The sequence below is a fragment of the Protopterus annectens genome, chromosome 12.part0 (assembly GCF_019279795.1).
Source record: "Protopterus annectens isolate FY-2018-M chromosome 12.part0, PAN1.0, whole genome shotgun sequence".
Lineage (NCBI taxonomy): Eukaryota > Metazoa > Chordata > Ceratodontiformes > Protopteridae > Protopterus > Protopterus annectens.
This window is the reverse complement of record NC_056746.1, coordinates 941,086,312-941,109,387: the sequence shown is the minus strand read 5'-3', so window position 1 is coordinate 941,109,387 and position 23,076 is coordinate 941,086,312. Positions and strand designations below refer to the sequence as shown.

At 42.7% G+C, this 23,076-nt stretch overlaps 1 protein-coding gene across 1 annotated transcript in view; it reads right to left on the bottom strand.

Moving 5' to 3' along the window:
- LOC122816231 (piezo-type mechanosensitive ion channel component 2-like) overlaps positions 1-23,076 on the bottom strand; it is a 1,381,906-nt gene that overhangs the window by 186,572 nt on the left and 1,172,258 nt on the right. The window contains exon 45 of the mRNA XM_044088974.1: positions 3,199-3,346. Within this exon, the coding sequence (XP_043944909.1) occupies positions 3,199-3,346 (148 nt within the window). The remainder of the gene's footprint in view (positions 1-3,198; positions 3,347-23,076) is intronic.

Sequence of the window (23,076 nt, the reverse complement as noted above, 5' to 3'; positions counted from 1 at the left end):
CCCTCTGAAGACGAGTGAAATGACACAGGTAATTCAGCGATCTCATAGTAAAGGTCACTGACGAGAACATCCGCTTCCCGTACCTGTCCATCGACCTAGACTCTTTGTTAGGAGGATGAACAGGCACTGAAGGATCAGCTAACTCCTTCTTGGTGGCCGCAGCCACCACCATAGCATCAACAGAGACGCCTTTGGTCAAAAATTCTTTGTCCTTGGGGGCCATAATGAATTTTGATGGTCTCCTGGGGGTGGGTTCCACTGAATCAGGAGCCGCCCAAGCCTTCTTTGCCACCACTTGCATAAGGGGGTCAAAGGGAGGGGACACCCAGGAGGTGGAAGGGCGAGAGCCAAATGCCTCAAGATACACTGATTCATCCTCTGAAGGGTTGAGGGCTGGCCAATTCCCCCTCTGTTTTAAGATTTCAAGGATGTCTACAAAGGAGACATCTTCAGAGGGGGAACGAGGGGAACCTTCAGAATCCTCTAAATCAGTGTCAGAGGTGACAGACTCAGGGGAGTCAATGTGCTTCCTCTTGCACTGCCTCTTCCTAGGGGGCTCTCCTACAGGATCAGGAGAGGCCTCGGAAGAGGAGGAGATCCCCACTGGGGAAACTTGAGGAGCTGGCTCTCTACGGTCGGGGATGAGAGAGTGAGTAGAAATCACCGCAGGCACCATGGGGAGGAAGGGCAGAAGGAGCCGACTGTGGAGTTGAACCTGGTTCTAATACGCTCCTCATGACCTCGAAGGCACCCCTGTCAGGCAGAGCCGGAGGTCTCCGTTCCGAAAAACTGAAAACCTCCCCCGGCACCGACAGTGATGGCTCCAAGGCCGATGTCGGAGCCGAACTCACCAGCGCCGAAGCACCGAGAGGGAGAGCGGGGTCGGACAAGGGTCCGATGCCACTCGCCCCCTCAGAGCCGACGAGGGAAGTCCGGCGCCGAGATTCTTCCAAGGAAGACATCAGAGCAGACGACGGAACCGAAGACAAAGGTATCGGTTCCGACGCCACCACAGTCTCGGGTCCGAGCCGCCCCGTCTCCGAACTCAAAAGAGTCAGAGGAGGAACATTTTGAGTGATGGGAATCATTCTCGACTGTTGAGTCGGACTTTGAAGCATCTGGGCTAGTGCCCCGGACTTAAGAAGTCGACTCACTACTCTCTGAAGGTCATGGTCCGATAACCTGGAAGACCTAGAAGAGTGGGATCTATGGCTCCGTTCAGACAGCAAAGGAGATGCTGGAGCCGAATGAACGGAGCCGATAGATGGAGATCGGGACCTTTTTCTAGATGTCGGTTCCGACAACTTGATCGGAGCCGACCCAGCTATGTCTTCCTCGGCTCCAGCCGGAGCCGAGGACACCGTAGGGGCTTTTGTTCGAGATTCATCGGCTCCGGCCGGAGCCGATGTTCGAATAGCCTTAGGACCTCCAGAAGACGGCTCAGAGGCTGGAGCCGAAGGTCTGGAAGGCTTTGAGGGTTTCCCCGATGATTGAGTCGAGGGACCCTCAGGCTTCAATAAACCCCTTAAAATGAGTTTATTTTTTCACTCCTGCAGGACTCTAGGGCTGAAGCCATGGCAAACAGCACATAGTCCTGCAGGTGCAAAGGTCCCAGGCAGTACACACAAGAAGTGTGACCGTCTGTCAGAGACATCTTCTGACAGCACGAGTCACACTTCTTAAAGCCTGAGACCTTTGATTCCTTAGACATATCTAAGGGGAAAGTGTAACCACACAAACACACACACACCGATTACACTTAAAAAATAATTAAACTAACTTAAATTAAGTTAAAGATAATTATTAATAAAATCCCTACAAAACACAGTCACTCACTACTAGGAAGGGAGGGACTGGGCCTAAGGCCCGAGGGAAAATTTCTATAGTTTTTTGGAAAAAGGGGGTGGAAATTAACAGGGAATGGATAGACTACTTTACAATAACTCTTTATAAAAAACTAACTTAAAATAAGGGGAAAAAGGCTAAGAAAACTAGTTTCTATACCAAAAACTAACCTGAGCCGGTAAGAACGCACCTCGATCGCTGTAGCGGCAAACGAGATCTGAGGAGTTACCGCCTAGCATTGTGGGATATAGGGGAGCCTCGAGCCGGTGGAACTAGCTCTCGAGCTTTTAGAGTGGCCGAGTTCGGAGCCCTCCGAACCCATCCAGCAAGAATGAAGGCGAGACTGACAACTTAACATTTACATGTTTTACTAGAGAAGACCTTTGACATGTCTAAGAATATGGATATTAAAACATTTCCCTTATTCATTTTTCCACATACATATTCTGTAAAGGCTAGTAAGGCAGTTTTCATTCTGTGACCAAGGCTGAAGCCATGCTGGGTAGTATGCTGGATGCTGAGAAGTTGGAGCAGAGACCACCTGCAGAAGTACCAGCTCTTGCCTTGATTGCCTTGAAGAAAAGACCTAACTATGGGGGTTTGTGAAGCTGAGGAAGCACCAGAGTGTTGCATTTGATTGGGTTGGTATGATTTTGTGGGACTGAAATTGTTCCCCAGTCCAGTATGTTGCCCCTTCCAGGACCTGTGTCTATGGTTCAAAGCAATAAGTTAGGCTTGGCCAAACAGTTAGAGACCAGGCTGAGAGAAGGAATCAACAAATATCTTTCAGCTAAGGTTTTAGTCTTCTGTGATAAAAAGTATACCATTAGTATTGCATGAGAACAGTGACACTGCATCGTTCCTTACATTGCTTGAGGTCTGTTAGAATACACATACTTCAAAATGTCCGGGATTTTATTTGACTGACTAAAAAATATATGAACAGAATCTTTTTCAAAGGTGTACAGTTGTGAATTTAACACAGAGTAGTGTAACTCACTGGAGCATCATGAAGCAAAGTTTTAACACAGGAAGATGTTGGTATGCAACAAGCTTCCCCTGTAAATCAAGGGCTCATAATTGTGAAAGAAATAAATAGCGCATGAAACATACGCAGTGCAACTGTAACGAAGTGTGGGAAGGTAGCCTGTTAGAAGATTAGGATCTACAGATAATATGACCGTTAGACAAACTATTGGACAGGATGGAGCAGGTAACCTTTACCTGCAATCTGAGGCTCTGATTTTGGCTCGCTTTAGTGCAATAAATAATAACACATCAACTAAAAAGATTAGCACATAAAATTAACTTAAAAGCAAAGATAAAAGAAATGAAGAGATAAAAGGTACTGACCTTTTCAGACTCTCTCCAACATTTCATGATGAAAATATTTGCATAGATGTCTTCTACACAAATCCAACTGGAGAGACTGAGTGTGGTGTCTGTCCAGACCCAATCCATAACCGCTCTTAGTTCAGTCAAGAAAGGAACAAGACGGAACCTGAACAAAAGTCAGACATAGTGTTAGCTATGCAAAGATAACATTTACTTTACTGAATATACATATTATTGAATTTATTGAATATACATGAAATGCTATAATTACAATGTAAATCCATATTCTAAATTGCAAAACTTAATTAATTGCCACATTGAAGTAGTACTGCATATTTTAAAGTATGTAAGATGGTTTTCTTCAAACTGTAGTTTTCAAAAAAACATTAAACTTTTCAAGTTCAAAAATTCCAGAAGCATTCCACTCAAAACAGCTATTCTGAAACATTATTTTATGAGTTAATAAATATCAAAACAAGCAGGCATCTTATACTGGTAAAGCAGTAAAAGTCAATGGCTTTATAGCTATACTAAACATTACCATGATGTTTTCAGTTTTATATTGCACAATATATAAACTGTTATGTATTGCATAGACATATGTATATAATGAAATAAAAAGGGAATGGCTGGAGCACAGGTTAGACTTCTTTATTTATTTATTTATTTACATTTGTTTACTGGGAAATTCCAACTGGACACAGGTCCTTTCTCAGCGGAGGCCTGAGGAGAAAAGCTCCACAGCACAATAAATGAGCAGCAGAGTACATGAAGAACAACTGAATATACATACAATAGCAAGTAATACATACTGCAGCAAACATTAGATATACATACAATATGAAACATAGTAATGAACCGATATACCAATATCAAGCTAGAGGCTAGGAATAAAGGTAGGATGTATATACAGATAGTACTAAGCTCAAACAGATACTGTTCTAAACTCATAAACCTAAATCTTATATACAAATATTGCACTAAACTCAAACAGATATAAAGCAGATGTTTCACACAAAAGTGGAACAAGCTAGAAGGGCTAATGTGATGGAAGGCGAAGACAGAGGAGTAAGAGAGGAGACTGAGTGAGTAGTATATGTGGTATTGAGAGGAAGCTAGGTGTAAGTCAGTTGGATATGTATTTGGAGTTGAGGTGAAGTGAGGTAGTTAAGCATGTTATAACAGGTCTGAGAGATTGAGTGAGGAGGAAAAGGGATGATAAAGGGTGAGCCAGAGCCTGCAAAGGAAGGAATGCAATGATCAGACAGTGAGAGGCAGGGTGGCTAGTTGAGACGAGAGGAAGGGAAGGTAAAAATGAGGCTTACTAGTCAGGATTGGTGCACGGACATAACCAGAGACTTTTTAAGTGAGTTTTTAGTGCAGTCTTGAAGTGATTGCAGGAAGGTAGTGTGGTTATAGAGGGGGGATTGTTCCATAATCTGGATATGATGCAGGAGAATTGTGCTTCTCCCGCTGAATTCTTGGCTTTGGTCACTAGAAGTAGATTTTTGCTGCTGTAGTGTAGTAGTCTAATGGAACAGTAGGGCTGGAGAAGGTTATGAAGGGAAGGGACTTTATGACGATAGTTTACTAACTTGTGGGTGACAAGAGAGTTGATTCAGGTGGAGAAGTTTAGCGAGTTCAAGCCAGTCAAGTTCTCTAAGTGAGATGCAGTGGTGACTGCAATAAGACGCAACAGTGGCAACTTAGCAATTTTATTGTAGCAAGCCTCGAGCTTGTTTAGGTCTGTTTGTCTAAGGTAGGTAAGTATAGGAGAGGTGTAGAGTAAAGTGGAGATTAGGTGGGAATTGGCAGCAAAAATTCTGTCTGTCTTGGTGAGGAATTGTTTGTTTCTGTACAACACCCCTAGTTTTTTGTGAACCTTTTTTATGGTAAGAGAAATATGAGTTTCAAATCTGAGATTATCAATCTCAACACCAAGTAGTTTGGTGTGTTCTGTTGGGGAGATGACGGTATTGTCTTTGGCTAGAATATTAAAGTGGGGGATAATTGGGTTAGATTTAGTGGGTTGGAAGATAAGGAGTTTAGTCTTGCTTGGGTTAAGTAATAACTGGGCATTAGATAGCCAGCTTTCTACAGATGAAAAGGCTTTCTGTGTGATCTTGTGAAGTTCAGGTATAGTTAGGGCTGAGCAGATGAGGGTGGAGTCATCTGCATACTGTATAAGAGAAGTATGCTTGATGGTTGTGAATAGATCATTGGTGAAGAGTGAGAATAGTGGGGGACCAAGGATGGAGCCTTGGGGACCACCGAGTGTTACAGGAAGTCGAGCAGATAGGTCATTATGCCAGATAACGGATTGTTGGTGGCCAGTTAGATAGCTGTGAAACCAATCAGTACCTAATTGGAAAAGCATAGGTTAGTGAGAACAGATATTAGTAGTTTGTGTCAGACCATGTCAAAAGCCTTGAATAGATCCAGAGATATAGCAGAGGAGAACAGGCCATTATTTTTATGATGAAGGATAGCATTAGTGAAAGAGAGCAAGGTGGCAGTAGTGCTGTGGTACGGCCTGAAGCCATGCTGGGTACTGGAGAGGAGGTTATTAGCAAAGAGGTAGTCTAAGACTTGAGAATGGATGCATTTCTCAAGTATCTTGGAAAGTGGAGGAAGGATGGCTATGGGGCAGTAATAGGAAAGTTCAGTGGAGAAGCCACCTTTATGGAGGGGAATGATGTGATGTGGGATATTTTTCACAGTGTGGGGACACAGCTTTCTGATAGTGACAGATTAATAAAGACAGAGACTGGATAAGCTAGGGCTTCAGCTGCTATTTTTAGGTAATCAGAGGGGAGATTGTCAGCTGGAAGTTTTGTAGGCTTAGGTTTCAATAGAAGTGTTTTTATATAGGAGGTAGGTACTGATGAAAAAGAAAAGACTGTGGGCAGAGTATTTGGTTTTGATGTGGGGAGGGTGGGAACAGGGTTGTGTTGTTTAGCCAAACACATAATGGTTTTAGTAAAGTTTTTTATTGAATGAGCCAGCAATACTGCTGGAGGAAGGGGGAGCAGTAGGTGGGAGATGGGGTCCCTACTTTACCTGGGTGGAGAATGGAGTATATTGTGGACCAGAACTGCTTAGGGTTGTGATGGGAGGAGTTTAGAGCAGACTGATTCTATTGGGTTTTATCTTCCTTTAATTGCTTTTTGAGCTTATTGCGCACCTCTAGGAATAACTGTCTGGGGAGGGGGTTGTTAAGTGCCAGTGCTCCCAGGCCTTATCACTGATTTCCATTAGTGCCCTGGTGCTTTTTTGTAGCCAAGGGGAGTACTGTGTTTTGACTCTGGCATTTGTTATGGAGGAATGTATGTTTAGGATGTTTAGGAAGGTGCTATTTAAGAAGTGGATGGCTTCATCCAGATTGAGGTACTTTAGTGGTGTCCAATTACATTTTTGAAGGGGTGAGATAAAGGAGAGAGGGTTAAAGTTTATCCTATTTCCAATTTGCCTATAGATGATGGGTTTAGCACAATTTAAGTGGTGCCTCAGAAGGAAAATGTTTGAGTGTGGTCACTGAGCCTGTCTGGTAGACAGCCAGCTAAGTATGAGTGAGCGTCTTTACTGACTAATATCCAATTGAAAGTAGTATGTTTGTTAGGGTTTTTATTTATACGGGTAGGTAACTGTATTAGTTCAGAGAAACCCTGAAGGATTAGGTGGTGGGCTGGATGATTGTTACTACAAGATAGCCAGTTGATATTAAAATCACCTAGGATTATGGTTTCCTGGGGTAGGGAATGGTTAGCCCAGTTCAGGAGGTTTTCCAGGGGTGGGATGTTTTGGCCAGGTGGGGAGTAGCATCCTATGATGTTGACTGTTTTATTTGGGTTTAATTTATGGTTGGCCTATAGGATTTCTTCATTTCCAGTTTGGGGGGAAGATGTGTTAAGGATCTGGATGTTGAGGTGGTGTTTAAACATTAGAGCCACACCACCCCCTTTCTTAGATAGTCTAGCTACACAAAGAATGTTATAACCTGTTGGGTGTATTTCCTCACTTTTGATGTGAGGTTTGAGCCAGGTTTTGGTCAGGATGAGAATATCAGGAGAGTATAAAGCTATGTTGGCATGTAGGTCATGGGTTTTATTAGTTATACTTCTGATATTTAGACACATGAAGAGGAGATCAGATGGCTTTCTGTTCGATGTTAGTTGCAAGAAGGAGAAGCTATAAAGCAGATTTTTAGGTGAGGAGTTGGTAATAGTAGGACAGGGTTAGGGTGCACATCATCACTGAGGGCTAATTTAGATAGGGCAGTGAATATAACTTTTATAAATCTGGTGATTAACCTGTCATATTTTGTTTGAATGCAACAAGTGACTGGTAGTATGGTGGGTGTACTGGGATGGATATTGTGATGGTGCGACAAGTGTAATTAGTACATGGGTGACAGATAGAGTGAGGGTGCAGTGATAGTGGTTGGGTGTGTCTTTTAGGGAGTCCTGGTAGGATGTAAGGTGTGCAAGAAGAATGCAGGTAAGGAGTGTAAGCACATTTGGTAGTAGCATGACTGTGTCAGGTGAGCAGTTAGATTGGAAGTGGTTGGGGTACTGTGGGCGGTAGAGGAGATAAGTTCCTAGTATTGCACTGACTGGTTGCTAGTTATTGGGAAGGGTTAGTGCCTAGAATAAATTTAGACGTAGTGGGGGTGGGTGAGATTTAGGAGCAGGGTGAGGCGTGAAGTGAGCCTGTGCGTAGCACGGGTGAACAGAGGGGGCTTAAACCTCTCCAAGCTGTGGATCACCAGATAAATATCCCAAATACTGTATTTATTACCCTGCCTGTACTGTGTTTTATAGCAGGGACAGCTGAATAGTAGGGCTAGAAGTGTGGAGAGGAGGAGAGTTTAAGAGAGAAGGAAAAATCAGCGATGGCCTGATCTTGTACACTCTACCGTAGTTAGCAGTTAAAACTTAACAAGTGACACATACACTTTACTTTACAGAACTTTGCACAGGACCAGAGTTTTGTATGCCTGTGGAACTAATTGGTAGCACGTCTTGGTTGGGAGGGCGGGGGTCAAAGAAACCAAACAAACTTACAGTGAAGGAAAACTTTACTTTACAGAACTTTGCACAGGACTGGAATTTTTTATGCCCGTGGAACTAATTGGCAACACATCTTGGTTGGGAGGGCAGGGGCCAAAGAAACCAAACTAGCTTGCTGTGGGGGAAAAAAGAAGTTATGTCTTACCATAATGTTCCATCTGTATTGTTGATCCTCGTTCAGTCATTATGCCTGGGTTATTGGGTCTGACCTCGGAACTGAGCCGGCCATCTTCCAAGCTCGCAACAGACACAAATTCTCGAGCTAAACTCTTACCCACAATTCCTCTCAACCGGTTACCTCAGATTGAGTTTGCAAGTCAAAGGAAGTAGAGGCTACCTCTGGTCAAAGAACCTACCTGAACAGGATGATGAAATCCACTATAAGCCTCAGGAAGGGGAAGGAGGGAGGGTCGTAATGACTGAATGAGGATCAATAATACAGATGGAACATTATGGTAAGACATAATTTCTTTATCTGATATTGTTAATCCTTGTTCATTCCTTATGCCTGGGACAGAGTCCCCAGCTACCTTTATTCCTGGGAGGTTCTCATGGAAGGACATTCCTGAGTACCACTGAACCAAAGGACGCTCTTCCTCTGGAGGCCAAATCCCATTTCTAATGGCTGATGAAGGTATGAGGTCTAGCCCAAGTTGCAGCTGCACAAATGTCAGGTAAAGAAGCTCTAGCATGGAAGGCAGCAGAAGTTGCGACTGACCTAGTGGAATGAGCCCTAATGGCTGCAGTCAAAGGGATATCGTGAGTTTTGTAAATAAATGTTACACAGTCTTTTAACCATTTAGCCAATGTGACCTTAGAAACAGCACATCTAAGTCTAGGACCTGAAAAGGCCAGGAATAGCAAATTTGATTTGCGAGAAGCCTTAGTTCCGTCCAGATAGAAACGAAGTTGCCTGTGAATGTCAAGGGTATGTAGACAACACTCTCCTCTGTTAGAATGATTGGGAAAGAAAACTGGCAATTCAATGGATTGGTTAATGGACATTTCAGAGATCACTTTTGGCAGGAAGGAAGGATTAGTTCTCAATGACACTCTATCTTTATGAAAGATCAAGTAAGGATGTTTGATGCATAGAGCTTGAAGTTCGGAGATTTGTCTGGACGAAGTAATGGTGACCAAGAACAAAGTTTTCCAAGAAAGAAACTTGAGGTCACATGAAAAAGCTGGTTCAAAAGGAGCCGCAGTCAATGCTTGCAGGACGAAAGACAGATCCTATGGCTGGCTAGGTTCTCTAAAAGGGGGTTTCAAATGATTTACGCCTTTTAGAAAGGTCTTGCATAATTTGTGTGACATAAGAGAAGAGTCATGGACACCATTGTGAAAATTAGATATTGCGGCCAAATGAACTCGAATGGCAGATGCAGACAGGCCAGATTGGAATAAACTGGACAGGTACTCCAGTACTACTGGTACTGGTGCTGAAAAAGGGTCTATCTCTTTTTCCTTCAGCCAAATGGTAAACCTTTTCCACTTGCTGAGATACGTAGTTCTGGTGGAAGACTTATGAGACGCAATAAGAATGTTGCATAAAGGGGAAGAAAGATCAGTCTGCCTGGCAATCACTGGAAGTGGAGGAACCAAGCTGTGAGCTTCAGGCTGTTCAGGTTGGGGTGAATCAGGTTCTGTGGCTGGGAGATCAAATCTGGAGTTGGATCAAGAATCCATGGTTGATCTAGCAAGTGAGGCCATAAGAAGGGGAACCAAATTTGCCGTGGCCAATATGGCGCAATGAGGATTATCTTGCTCTTCAACCGGCGGGCTTTCTTCAGGAACTGGGGAATGATAGGGAGAGAGGGAAAAGCATAAAGCAGACCCAGGGGCCAATCGTGGACTAAAGCATCCCTGGGTGACTGTCCCTGAGAGGGAATCAGAGCAAAGTAATTGCCGCACTTGTAGTTGGTTGGGGATGCAAAAAGGTTGCAGCAAGGGAAACCCCAGCGGTTGAAAATCTTCACCACTATAAAAGGATTCAGAGTCCACTCGTGTGGTTGCAGAATGCACCTGCTCAGTCTGTCTGCTATCAAGTTGGAACTCCCAGGAATGTGCGTTGCTAAAAGAAAGCAGTTGGTAGCCATTGCCCAGTGCCATATCCTCATGGCCTCCCAACAGAGTGGGTAGGATTTGATTCCGCCTTGTTTGTTGATGTACCAGACTACAGCCATGTTGTCCAATTGTATTGCAATCATCCCTGATGGAAGGAGGGGATGAAATGCTTGCAGTGCTAGATGCATTGCCTTCAGTTCTAGGACATTTATATGCAGATGAGCCTTTAGGTCCGACCACGTGCCTTGATCAGGGAGGCGTCCGTGGTCACTGTGGCATTGGGCTGTTGGGGTGTGAAGGGGCGAGACCATTGTGACAGGTTCTGCGACATCCACCAAATCAAGTCTTGTTTTCATCCTTACGTCACTCGAATTTGGGATGAGAGAGGAAACTGAAAAGGGTACCACTGGGTGAGTAGTAACCATTGTAAAAGCCTCATGTGAAGCCTTGCGAGGGGGACAATGGTGATGGAAGCTGCCATGGAACCCAACAGCTGGATAACAGAATGTGCTGTTGATCTTTCCCTTGCGAGGATGGGTATGAGTTGTTGTTTTATCCTTAAAATTCTGTGCTCTGAAATCGATGCAGTGTAGTTCTTTTTATCCAACAGGACCCCAATGAATTCTATGGCTTGGGATGGGGACAAGTTGGATTTTTGCCAGTTTATGGTTATGCCTAACCTTTCTGTAGTGTGAAGAGAGTATGCCAAGGCTTTTTTCAATAGATGTCTGGTGGGAGTGGTGATGAGCCAGTCATCTAAGTAAGGAAACACCAGGAATCCTTACAGTCGCAGGTAAGCTGCGACGACTGCCATGCACTTGGTGAACACTCTGGGGGTTGTAGAGAGTCCGAAGGGCAGTACTCGGAACTGGTAGTGACTGGCTCCCGCACGGAAGCGAAGGAATCTTCTCGATGGTCTGTCCACCTTTATGTGGTAGTACGCATCTTGAAGATCTATAGAGCACATCCAATCACCTGCCTCCAGGAGTGGGAGGATAAGACTGTATTGTGACCATCCAGAATTTCTGTACTTCTACGAATTTGTTTAGTACACTGAGATCCAAAATTGGTCTCTAGTCCCCGGTCTTTTTGGCACTAAAAATTATCTTGAGTAGAATCTGGATCCTATTTGGTCTGGTGGGACTATTTGGATGACTCTTTTTCTTTGCAGCATTGAAATATCTAATGCTGCTTCTACCCTCTGACTGGGTGGAATGTCGGGGAAGCTCCTTAGTGGGGTGGGACAAAGATCAAAGGGAATATGATAACCTCTGGTTATTATCTCTCGTACCCAAGAATCGGTGGTAATGGTTAGCCAGGCAGAAGGGTACTAAGAGAAACGACCCCTAACCGCTTCCAGAGGAAAGCAGTTGGGCCACTCTTCAGGAGCGCTGGTAGGACTGGCCAGAGAAAGAATCTCTGGAACCCTGGTTACGTAGACCTCCTCTGCCCCAAAAGGGGCATCTTCCATATGAGTTTCCCCCTCTGCCTCTAGGGGAAAACTCAGCTCATGTGTCACGGAAAGAACCCTGAGACTTTTTGTGCCACATCTTCCCACTCTTCTGGTTTCTGGAGAAACAAGTGACACATAAACTTTACTTTACAGAACTTTATAGAGGACCAGAGTTTCATATACCCATGGAACTAATTGGCAGTACATCTTGGTTGGGACAGCAGGGGTCAAAGAAAGCAAACCAGCTTGCAGTGGAGGAAAACTTTAGTTTACAGAACTTTGCACAGGACCAGAGTTTTGTATGCCTGTGGAACTAATAGGCAGCATGTCTTGGTTGGGAGGACGGGGGTCAAAGAAACCAAACCAGCTTGCAGGGTAAGACATCATCTTCTGCTGATCAGTTACAATGCCTGAGAGGGTGTACATTATAGGAGTTGTACTCTACTGAGAAGCAGTATATCACTACAAGATGAGGACGAAATGGGACACATTTCTGGAAAACATGCCATACTGAAAGCATGGGTTAAGCAAAAGTCCCACAAATCTCTTTAATTTAGTGCTCATATTGCTATTGTTTTTAAGCATGGCAGTTATGTTAAACAAGAAAGTAGGAAATCTAGATTTACTACTTACAGACAGTTAGTACTAAGAATCTATGAACCTATGAACAAGTGTCTGGACTGAAGCTAGTCGATAATAGTTGTCTTATATAAAGAGTTTGGGAAAATTGGATAGCAAGCATACAAGCATTTTAACAACCGGAGTATAATGGCAAATATCAATAGGAGGTTGAGTTGTACTACAGTTTGTAAACTGGATGAGTTTAGCCACACAAACCTCATTCACTGCAGATCCAAGGAAGATGGCTAAAATCTGTAAGTAGATTACAAATTTAGCTGGAAAAAGTGAAAGCAGATAAGAACACATAAAAGGGACTGAATGTCATGGCAAAGAGAGAGATAAAGCCCTGACTGTGCCCTAGGTGGCCTATGTTCGATTACGGCATGAACGCTGGCGGGACCAGATAGGGAGGATGGGAGTGACTGGATGCTGCTACCGGGGGTGAGAGGCAGCCTGGCTCACTGCAAATGCAGCAGGAACATCCTAACAAACCCCACTCTGAAAGTGATTTGATACTTAGGAGGTTGCTAATGGAAATAAGAGATCATGCACCTTCTGAAGGCAGCTACAGAGGAGCTTACAAAGCTGCAGTGGGAGTAGGCTAGGACATAATGCAAAAACACTCACTGACAGCAGTATGACACTGCAAGAGAGTCCTCTGTCTCCTCACAGGACCTGGATGCTGGGTGGGTAGAAACTAAGGGGGGCTAAGAAAGTCCTATTGACCCAGTGAACAAGGAGAGGAGAGGAGATGATGGTCGCTGATGGTCGGGTGTGGGTAAGAAAAAAAAAGGAGCATATGAAAAGGAACTGTACTGCATACTGTGTGCACTGATGATAGTTACACATTAAAGAAAAGTGCTGGTGAAAAATCCATACAGAACTATACCCAAAAGCTTACCCTGAGACTAGAGATTGGTGGTTTAGAATACATAACATCTAATTTACAGAAATTTAGATGCTCTCTCTTTCCTTGCAGTGCACTCCCTTTTGTAAATTACCTGGACTGGTTAGTTTTACAGGAAGTTGAAAAGCATCTTGTGATGAGTAATGCTAATTCATTCTATTTTACTGAGATCAGTTTGTTAAAGAGCTAATAATTATTGCTTTTGTGAGAGGCACAAGAAATGCATCCTGGAGTTGAATGGCATATTGGAAAACTTCAGGTGAGAGTGACTTTGATGTGCCTGTAAGGCTCTCATCATAGCAGAGTATGAGCTAAGGTTAGCTGTAGGTAGCTTAACCTGTTTTCACTACTTACCAAACTAGAAAAAGGCAGTATAGTACAGTAATGTGCTGAACTGAAAGGCCCTGGTGAAAACCACACAAGAGTATAATACACCTTGGTTGTTTTATCCAAAACACCAAACAGCAGAGAGCTGAGAATAATATTATCAAGGAGAAGCTTGTGAACAGGATAAGATTCTGTCATTTTAATCCAGTCAACCTCATACAGGTAGACTTTCAGCCTGCAAAAGTGTTTGCAGATCTTACTGGAAGCAGTCCGTGTAATGGCACATTTAACTCCAGATCCAAAATGAATCCCAAGTACTTTAAATGCAGGACTACTTCAGTAAGACAGACATTGCTGTTGGTTAGTTTGATGAAACTAATGTGGAGAACAGAACGTTGATACCATATAGTACCAACCTGATCTTATTTAGATTTCGCATTAAGATGTTTTGCCCCAAACAAATTTTCAGATGATACCAGCCTCTTTGGGGGGTAGTCTAAATGTCATATGTAGGGGAATCATATAATTACAACTGTACAATCAGCATACTACAGTAATTATAATGAATCGCAGTTCCAGGCCTGTTTACAAATACGGAGATGGCAAAATAAGGTTAGATGCTGATTCCCTGTGGGATTCTCATAGTAGTATATCTAGGTCTGCTATTCCATCATACTAGTTGTAACTGTGTCTGTGAAAACTCTTTGCTTGTGCTCTCTAGTTCATGTATTGTTTTCCTCACTACCTTTTTCTCTCTTTCTACATGTACCAGCCTTGTGTTCCTGCACATCCCTGTACCAGACCACCTGAATGTGCCCTGCTGGACGCCTAAGAAAATAGTCCAGATTAAAAAATTAACCTACCAGCTCCCTGAGAGACTTTTCCTTGAAAAAAAGACAGTGAAAGTATGTGTTGTAACAGCTACTAGAAAATTGTAATAATAACATTAATATAAAAATACTGCTAGGTTAGGCAAGCTTCCCAGCCAGGTTAGCCAGCAGCCAACCCCCCCCCCCTTTTAGCATTTTAATTAACCCTTACTTCCCAGTTTATACCCTCTTTATCTCAAACCAGCTTATCTCCCCCCTCTCCCTTAGCCTGGCATCCCCTTTAGGGGACTTCTTTGTTGCAATAAAGTGACTGACCACTAGGTGGCGCCTCAATATAAGCTTTCTGTCATAATTTCTTCACATATTATAGGTTCATAGGTTCATAGGTAGGTACTAGGTTATTGGCCCTAGGGCCTATACAAGCCTAGCCAAAAAGGTACCCTGGCTTTCGCCACCCACGAAAAGTATTTTCCTGTGTCCCTGTCAAGCAGAATCACAGAAGTGATCCCAGGGGTGAATTTCCTATTACCCGTCCAATCATCAAGATTTTTCTTGAAGAGTGCTAATGAGGAGCTCTGTTTGACATAGATAGGTAGTCTCTTCCAGAGTATGGGAAGTCTCTGGGACAGGAATCTATCCCTCCAGCATGTTCTGTTTATTGTGGTGACAAGGTTTAAGTCCCTAGAGCGTGTAGCTTGGAGGGACTGGGATTTCTTTAAGTGGAGCATGTCCAACAGCTCTGGGTTTGACATAGCTTTGTATGTTAGGCAGAGATCGCCTCTGAGTAGGCGACATGCGACGGAGTAAATCTGGAGTTTTTTGAGACGATCTGCGTAAGGCATCTGTTTGAGGCCAGTAATCCTCTTTGTGAGGTATTTTTGCGGCCTTTCCAGTTGTTGTAGATGTCTTGTGAGGTACATACCAAAATGGGGCATTGTACTCTATAATGGGTCTAATGAGTGATGATTCTTTAATAAATCTCCCTAACTCTGTTCCCAGTCTTCTTCTGATTTACTGTTTCACTATTTCTTTTTTGTCCCAGGATATCTTAATCACATTCTACTCCTCTAACATCCCAAGTCTATTCTTGCTTGCCTCTTAACATTCTTCTACAGCTCTTACTTTCAGACTTACCTGCAGACTTTCATACTTCACTGATTGTCATCCTCGACAGTCTACTCTCTTGTCTTTACCCGCTCCGTTCGCCCTGCGGACTCACTTCGCTCCCCTACCCTGACCCCAATTCTCACCCACCCCCACTGCTCCTACATTTATTCCTCTAAAGCCACACCCCCATCACATCTGCTCCAATCAATCAGATCACCTCATTAGCACTCCCAACCCTCCTTATCACATCACACCTATTATTACCTTACCTCCCATCCCCCCTTGTACAACACCCCACCTATTGATATGTCTCCTTACCTGCTCACAAAACCTTACCTCCCATTCTTCTCCCACTTCTCAATCCTCCCATTCCTCCCTTACCTCCAATTCTTCTCCCACTTCTCAATCCAATATAATGTCTATATCATCCATCCCATACCAAATACAACTATTACTCTTGGTCTCACTCTTTCCTCCTCTAACAACTGCATATCTCCTAACCTCCTATGAACAACCACTATACCCCACCCTTCTCTTCCCCTCCAAACACACTTCGGCACCGCCATTAGCTATCACTCTAAACTTCCTAAACATCATATCCAAACCCAGCTACTTACTAGCCAAATATCATAAACTAGCACCCATTAAGTATACCAATCGAAATATTAGAAAATTATTTGACTATTATTGTAAGCCTCTCCACCCTAAAAATAGAATATACCTCCACTCCTTACTAGATGGGGACATTCATCCTAACCCTGGCCCAAACTATACCTTTACCACTGTAAACTGCAACCTGAATAACACTAGTACCCTAGCCCCTACCAAACCTTCTAACTCACTCTCTATAGTGCATCTCAGTATACGCAGCACCTACACGCCCTCCTAGATGTCCACCTATTTGACATCCTATGTTTATCGGAAACTTAAACCTACTGTTAAAGACAATGAAGTCACTCCACCTGGTTAGAATATCCTTAGACTAGACCACACAGCCAAAAAGGGAGGAGGGGTAGCAATCCTTTATAAAGCAGAGCTACAAGTTAGCACTGTAAATCTTAGACCACCTTTAGACAATAGTGCTGAAATACTCATCTCTAAATTTCAGTCAACTCATGTAAAGCCATAAATATTATCTGTATCTATCTTCCTCCAGGAAATATCATTAATACCTTTGAAAATTTCCTTAACTGGCTTTCTATTAATCTCCCACAAGAAACCATAGTCCTAAGAGACTTTAATATCGACTGGAAGTCCTGTAGTAATATACACACCACCACCCATATTAACCTATATGGCTTCTCACAAACTATTAACTCCCCTACCAGAACTAATAGACCCAACAACAAAGAAAGTACCTTGGACTGGATATTTACAAACAGTCCTCATCAAACATACAAAATAGGAACTCTCCCAGATGACCTAAATGACCACTCACTAACTTATATTATCAGACATAAAACCAACCTAACTTACCCAAACACTTTCAGGACAGTACGCATCAAAAAGCAATTTAACCCAGAACTTTTCCAGACAGAACTCAAGCAATGTAATTGGTCACCACTAAAATCATTCCCACTAAATGAAGCAGTAGAATACTTTAATTCCACATTCCTAGCCATCCTGGACCACCACGCCCGAACATGCTCTGTTAGAAATAAAGCTAAACCAGCCCCTTGGCTCTCAAATGCTACTAGGCAAAAAATCCTTCTCAGAAACAAATCCTGGGCAAAATGGGATACTACTAAGAATCCTACAGATCACCAAACCTTTAGGCAACTTAGAAATAATACAAAAAAGCCATCCTGTTAGACAAAAAAAAAACTTTTACCTCCAATTACAGCAAACCTACCAAAAGGAACCACAAAAGTTTTGGACTAGCATTAACAAACTTCTATACCCAGGTCAATCTATCACACCCAACCCACTAGGCTGTAACCCCGAGAATCCCACACATACTGCTAATGCCTTCAATTCTTTCTTCACAGACACCATCCAAACTCATGCTAGCCATCTATCTCCTGATACTGCAAATCTGCCTACTTCTTCTACAAACCCATCCCCATCATTTCAGTTACAACTAATGTCTACTTCCTTTATTTGCTCCCTTCTCCAAAAATTAAAACCTACCACCCCCTCAGCTGACCAACTTCCGGCAGAATACCTGCAAAAAGGAGCTAAAGCCATTGCCTATCCCATTTCCATTCTGATCAACAGAACCATAAGTGAAGGAACTATCCCATCTATCTGGAAACTTTCTGATATCATCCCACTACATAAAGGGGGGAACTCCAATGACTTCTCTAACTTTCGTTCTATAGCTCTACTATCTCCTCTTGCAAAAATAATGGAGAAGTGCATCTATAAGCAAATAGTTAACCATCTACTCCAAAACAACTTACTTGCCAACTGTCAACATAGATTCAGACCTTTCCACAGCACCACCACTGCCCTGCTATCCTTCACAGACTGCATTAACAAAAACCGTAACAAAAATATTCTTTCCTCTGCAGTCTTCAGTGATTTATCTAAAGCTTTTGATATGGTTAATCACCAACTCCTTTTACATATACTGAAATCCCTTTCAGTAGAACCTCTAGCCATAAATTGGTTCAAATCTTACCTAGAAAACAGACAACAGGCTGTACGCTGGCACAATAAACTATCTAATCACCTTCCCATTTCCCTCGGTGTTCCTCAGGGCTCCATATTAGGCCCACTTCTATTTTCCATTTATATTAATGACCTTCAATCAGCAATTCCACACACCACCTGTATTCAATACGCAGATGACTCTACTATAATTTGTTTAGCCACTTCTCAAACTGAACTACAGTCCCTTACCCAAAAAGCATTCAATACTGTAGAACAATGGTTCTCAAACCGCTGCCTCCTCCTAAACCCCAAAAAGACTAAACTTTTACTTTTCATGCCAACCCGAAAGTCCACCCCTATACATTTCACACTCATATCTAATAATGGTACTCTCATTTCTCCCAACCCAACCACTAAACTCTTAGGAATAACAATAAATAACAACGTCAACTTTGATACTCATATAAACAGCGCAATAAAATCAGTCAACAAAAAACTGGGATCCCTCTATAGAATCAAACCCTTTCTTACACCAGTAGCTAGGACCGCTATAGCCAGAACTCACTTAATCTCTACTTTACTCTATGCTTCACCTATATACCCTAATCTTTCTAAAAACAACCTCAACAAACTGGCAATATCCTATAATAATATTGCTAGATTTGCACTGGCTCTCCTTTCAGAACTCATCACTGTCTTAATCTAAAACAACTAGGATGGCTAGAGTTTCTAAACCAGCTTCAGTTTCACCAGCTTGCTATAGCCCATAAGACCCTGTATCAACCCACCAACACTCCAATACTCACTAGCTTCATTACCCCTTACAACAATCTTAAGAATTTACGCTCCTCAAACAAACTGCTGATTAATGCTTGCAGATCCAACAACTCAGCAGGAGACTCCCTGTTCTCTAATACTGTTGGAAAGCTATGGAATCTACTACCCACTGAACTTATAACTCTGTCTTCTCTTTCACTTTTTAAAAAGAATCTAAAACTATTTCTCAATACACACTGGTTATGCTCCTTTCTTGCTTTACACTAATGAATACTCTACATCTTTATAGACTTATCCTTAAAGAATCAATAGACCATGTTATTGCAAATCAAATGTATGTACATATGTATATAGTATAATCTCTTGTACATTACCTTTTACTGTTTACTGTTTGTGTTATGCTCATTATGGGTATTGTATTTTGTATTTTTATTAACAATTTTTTATTTAACAATAGCTGTTTTTTTAAGCTTGGACTGCTACTACTTTCTATATTGCATTTTGTATGTGTCTTGGAGCTTTTCTCCCCGGGCCTCTGCTGAAAATGGACATGTATCCAGTTGGACTAGCCCGGTCAACAAATGTAAAATAAAATAAATAAATACTAATCATTATACAAAGTAACACATTGAGTGTTCCCTGACTTGGACTGACTGTCATGGCAAAGAGAGATAAAGCCCTGAGGTGCCCAATGGCACAGAAATCATGAGGGCGATGTCCAAGGAAAGTTAGTGCATGTGCACACCCAAAGGGCTGTGCATGTAAAATGGTGTTAAGGATACATAATATGTACATATTTTATACAGCTGTTCATGTTCCTGAAGCAATACCTTAATTATTAAAAAATGGGTTGTTTGGTGTTGTGAACTCCTTGTGTTTATGATGGTTATAATACATACATGAGCTGAACTAAAAGTGTTTTTCCCATTTATGCTTGAGAGTTTCAGTCTTTAAAAGAAGACTGCAAACACCCCTGGAAGTGCTTATGATGTAAATGACTGCACCATAAATAGCAAAACAGTATTACTGCTACACGCAGTAATGAGGGCAGAAGGCAACCTACCTGTTATTGTAAACCAAAGGCTGTGTTGTCAAATCATAGCCTGTATGTTTTTTTTTTTTTGGGGGGGGGGTAATGTTGTCCAGTTTTAGGGTTGTGCCATCAAAAGTCCCTGAGCACATGACAACTTCAATAGTAAACTCTACTAATTTAGTACTGCAGTTTTTAGAAACCTCAGGCATGTATCAGGGAAGAGTTGAACTGTTTGTCATAGATGAGTTTTACTGATAATAATAAATAATTATATTACTCATATTTATCAGTGTGTATTATAGATGAGTATTACTGCTAATGATCAGTAATTAAAAACAAAAGTTTGGCCACCTTTGTGCCCCTTCCAGCTGACCATTAATTATCTGAGTCTTTTTCCATTGCTCCATTTTATACTTCGTGTCACTGGTAACAGTCCCCTTGGCTGGAGCCACACTGTTGAAAGATTGCAAAGGGGGACAAGTCTGGACTGGAGTACCCAGCAGAATCGTATATGCTGTGTTGCATGTCTGCATCATGTGACAAGGGTCAGCTTCAGCTGCCCATTTGATGCTAAATATGTTAATGGCTTTCTGCTGCATGATTACAGCACCATCTCCATCACTGGGGAATGTCAAATCTTGGGAAGAAACCCTTCCTTCCCAGAGTGGGCAAGGCAGCAAAAAAACACACCTTCCCAACCCCCTACCTAACACCTTCAGTACTGAAGCTGCAAGTCAAAGTTGGGTCTCTGGGTAACAGCCAGGGCTCCATTCATCGATGTCACAGAGCTATGAGAAGCAGTAATTTGTTTAACGCAAGGCATAGGTGATTTTAGAATTAAGTATAGATAACTATCTAATCACTAGTAATATGGCTTTTGGCTTGTTTCTTAAAGGGGCACATTCACACTGTGAGACAGCTGCAGCTCACAGGATTATAGTCACCTTTTCAGACAAGGTACTGGAGTCACTTGTACCTGGTTACAGCATTCCAGTAATACAGTTACTAAGTGTATGAGATTTTAGTAACACAATGCAGCCAATTTAGGGTATTTTTTGTGGTAAAGAAACTGTCTACTCCCAATCAGGTACTGATACCTGGGGTTAGTTCTAGCCATGCAGTCCCTCTCTGTATGACATGCAAGGTGCAGTGAGGACTGATGTTTTCATGTCATCAGTCCATTAGCTGATTCCTGCATGACTACATGCAGTTCAGTAGATTTGCCCCCGTACTACAACCCAGCATGCAGTTTCTTCCCCACACTCACTGCTGGTATGACATTTTAGGGTGCCAATGGTGCCAATGATACTTTACGGTGCCAAACCTGGTGTAAAGCCTCTGTAGCTGGAATACAGGATACTGCCCAATCTGCAGTGTAACCACTGTGTGTAGAAAGCAGGTTGGTGTCCAGCTCCCACTGTAACACCTTAATGGTGGAACAACAAGTTTCAAAATTCCTTCCATTTTGCCTGCGCTGCAGCTTATTTTTCGTACAATTGGGATGCATAGTTTCAGGTCTCACATTTCTGACAGAGAACCATTTTCTGAGACCTCTATCTGAAGAAGGCAGCTGTAATTTTTAAAGAATCACGAATGACTTTTTGCACAAACCAAAATGAAATCTTATATTTATTATACAAATTCACCTTCAAAGCTTACATTTTTCACATGATAGGGTACACAACCAGTGCCATGTAAATCAACAGCAAAAGCACTCCAGTATGCCAAAGTTATGAGTGTAAGCTTAATTTGGAAACTGGGACCTTATAGGTTTGGCAGCTCTTAATGTTTTAGCCAGAATTTAAAGCACCTTTATTTCCTATCAACTCCTAACCTTTGTTGACAGTCAAACCAATTTTTTAGGTCTCTCCTGACCCCATACAGCCTCAGTCTGGTGTCCCTGGCTTCTGTGCTCACCTGTCTCTGGATCCCCAGTGACTACTTAATGAGTGCCCAAGACATGACCCTTTCTTGGATGGGCCTACAACTCCTTGAGAAGTTGACTTCAGTAGTGCTCATTCTTTAGGTCCAGGGTGTGAGGGATCTGATGAGGAGGGATGGGCACAGAGACAGTGAGCAGATCTGATGGGGAGCAATGAGCATAGAGACTGAGAGCAAATCTGATGGGGAGTGATGAGCATAGAGACTGTCAGCAGATCTGATGGGGAGCGATGGGAATACAGACTGAGCGTAGATGTAATGGGGAGCAATGGGAATACAGACTGAGCGTAGATGTAATGGGGAGCAATGGACATAAAGAATGAGAGCAGATCTGATGGGGAGCGATGAGCAGAGAGACTGAGAGCAATCATTCTTGCAGCAGCCAGTCAAAGTCTCTAGCTCTGAAGACAGCTAGTGCAATGACATCAGGCATTGTTGCTGCCCTTTTGTGTTAATGTGGGATGTCCTACAAGGCTCCTGGTCTGTAAAATGTATCACACAGGTATGAGTTTCCCCCCCTTCCCCTGGGAAAAAAGAGCCATCCATCAGCCACTTCATCCTGTGCCCCCCCCCCCCCCGTCCAGCCTTGTGGTGGCATTTGTCATTCCTGAACTCAGGTTGTCAGTGGCACAGACAAAGACTGTTTCTGCACCATTGGGATGACTATAACACTGGGGAAAGTGGAAACTCCTTAGAAACAGTTTACCCTGGTCTTGCACAGACAACAGTCTTACACCTGTAACTCTAGCTTAAGCTGTATGATCAAACGTAAATACGACTGCCTATGCACTGACTGTTAGAATTTGATCAAAGGGGTATCAGTCACATGTAGGGTAACCAAGCTATACCTTTTCATTCTGTTCTGCTCTCCTGCAAAAGGCCCACAGTTTTTTTAATTAGTTAGGAGGTTCAATAGTTTTACCTATCTTGAGGATGTGTTATAACATGAAAGATATTAGTCAGAGAGAGACAGGGTAAGGTTTCAACAGGGCAAAAAAATGAAGAGAGACATGTCATGGTGATGCTTGGAAGCATGCTTTCTACTGGTAGCTACAGGCAAGGATTGCATGGGCTCCCAAGAAGAACACTTTAAGTTAAATCATTTTAATTCTTTCAGCCAGCATTACCAGGCCAGGTGGCACATATCCTTAACTGCAGGTCTATTAGTTCAT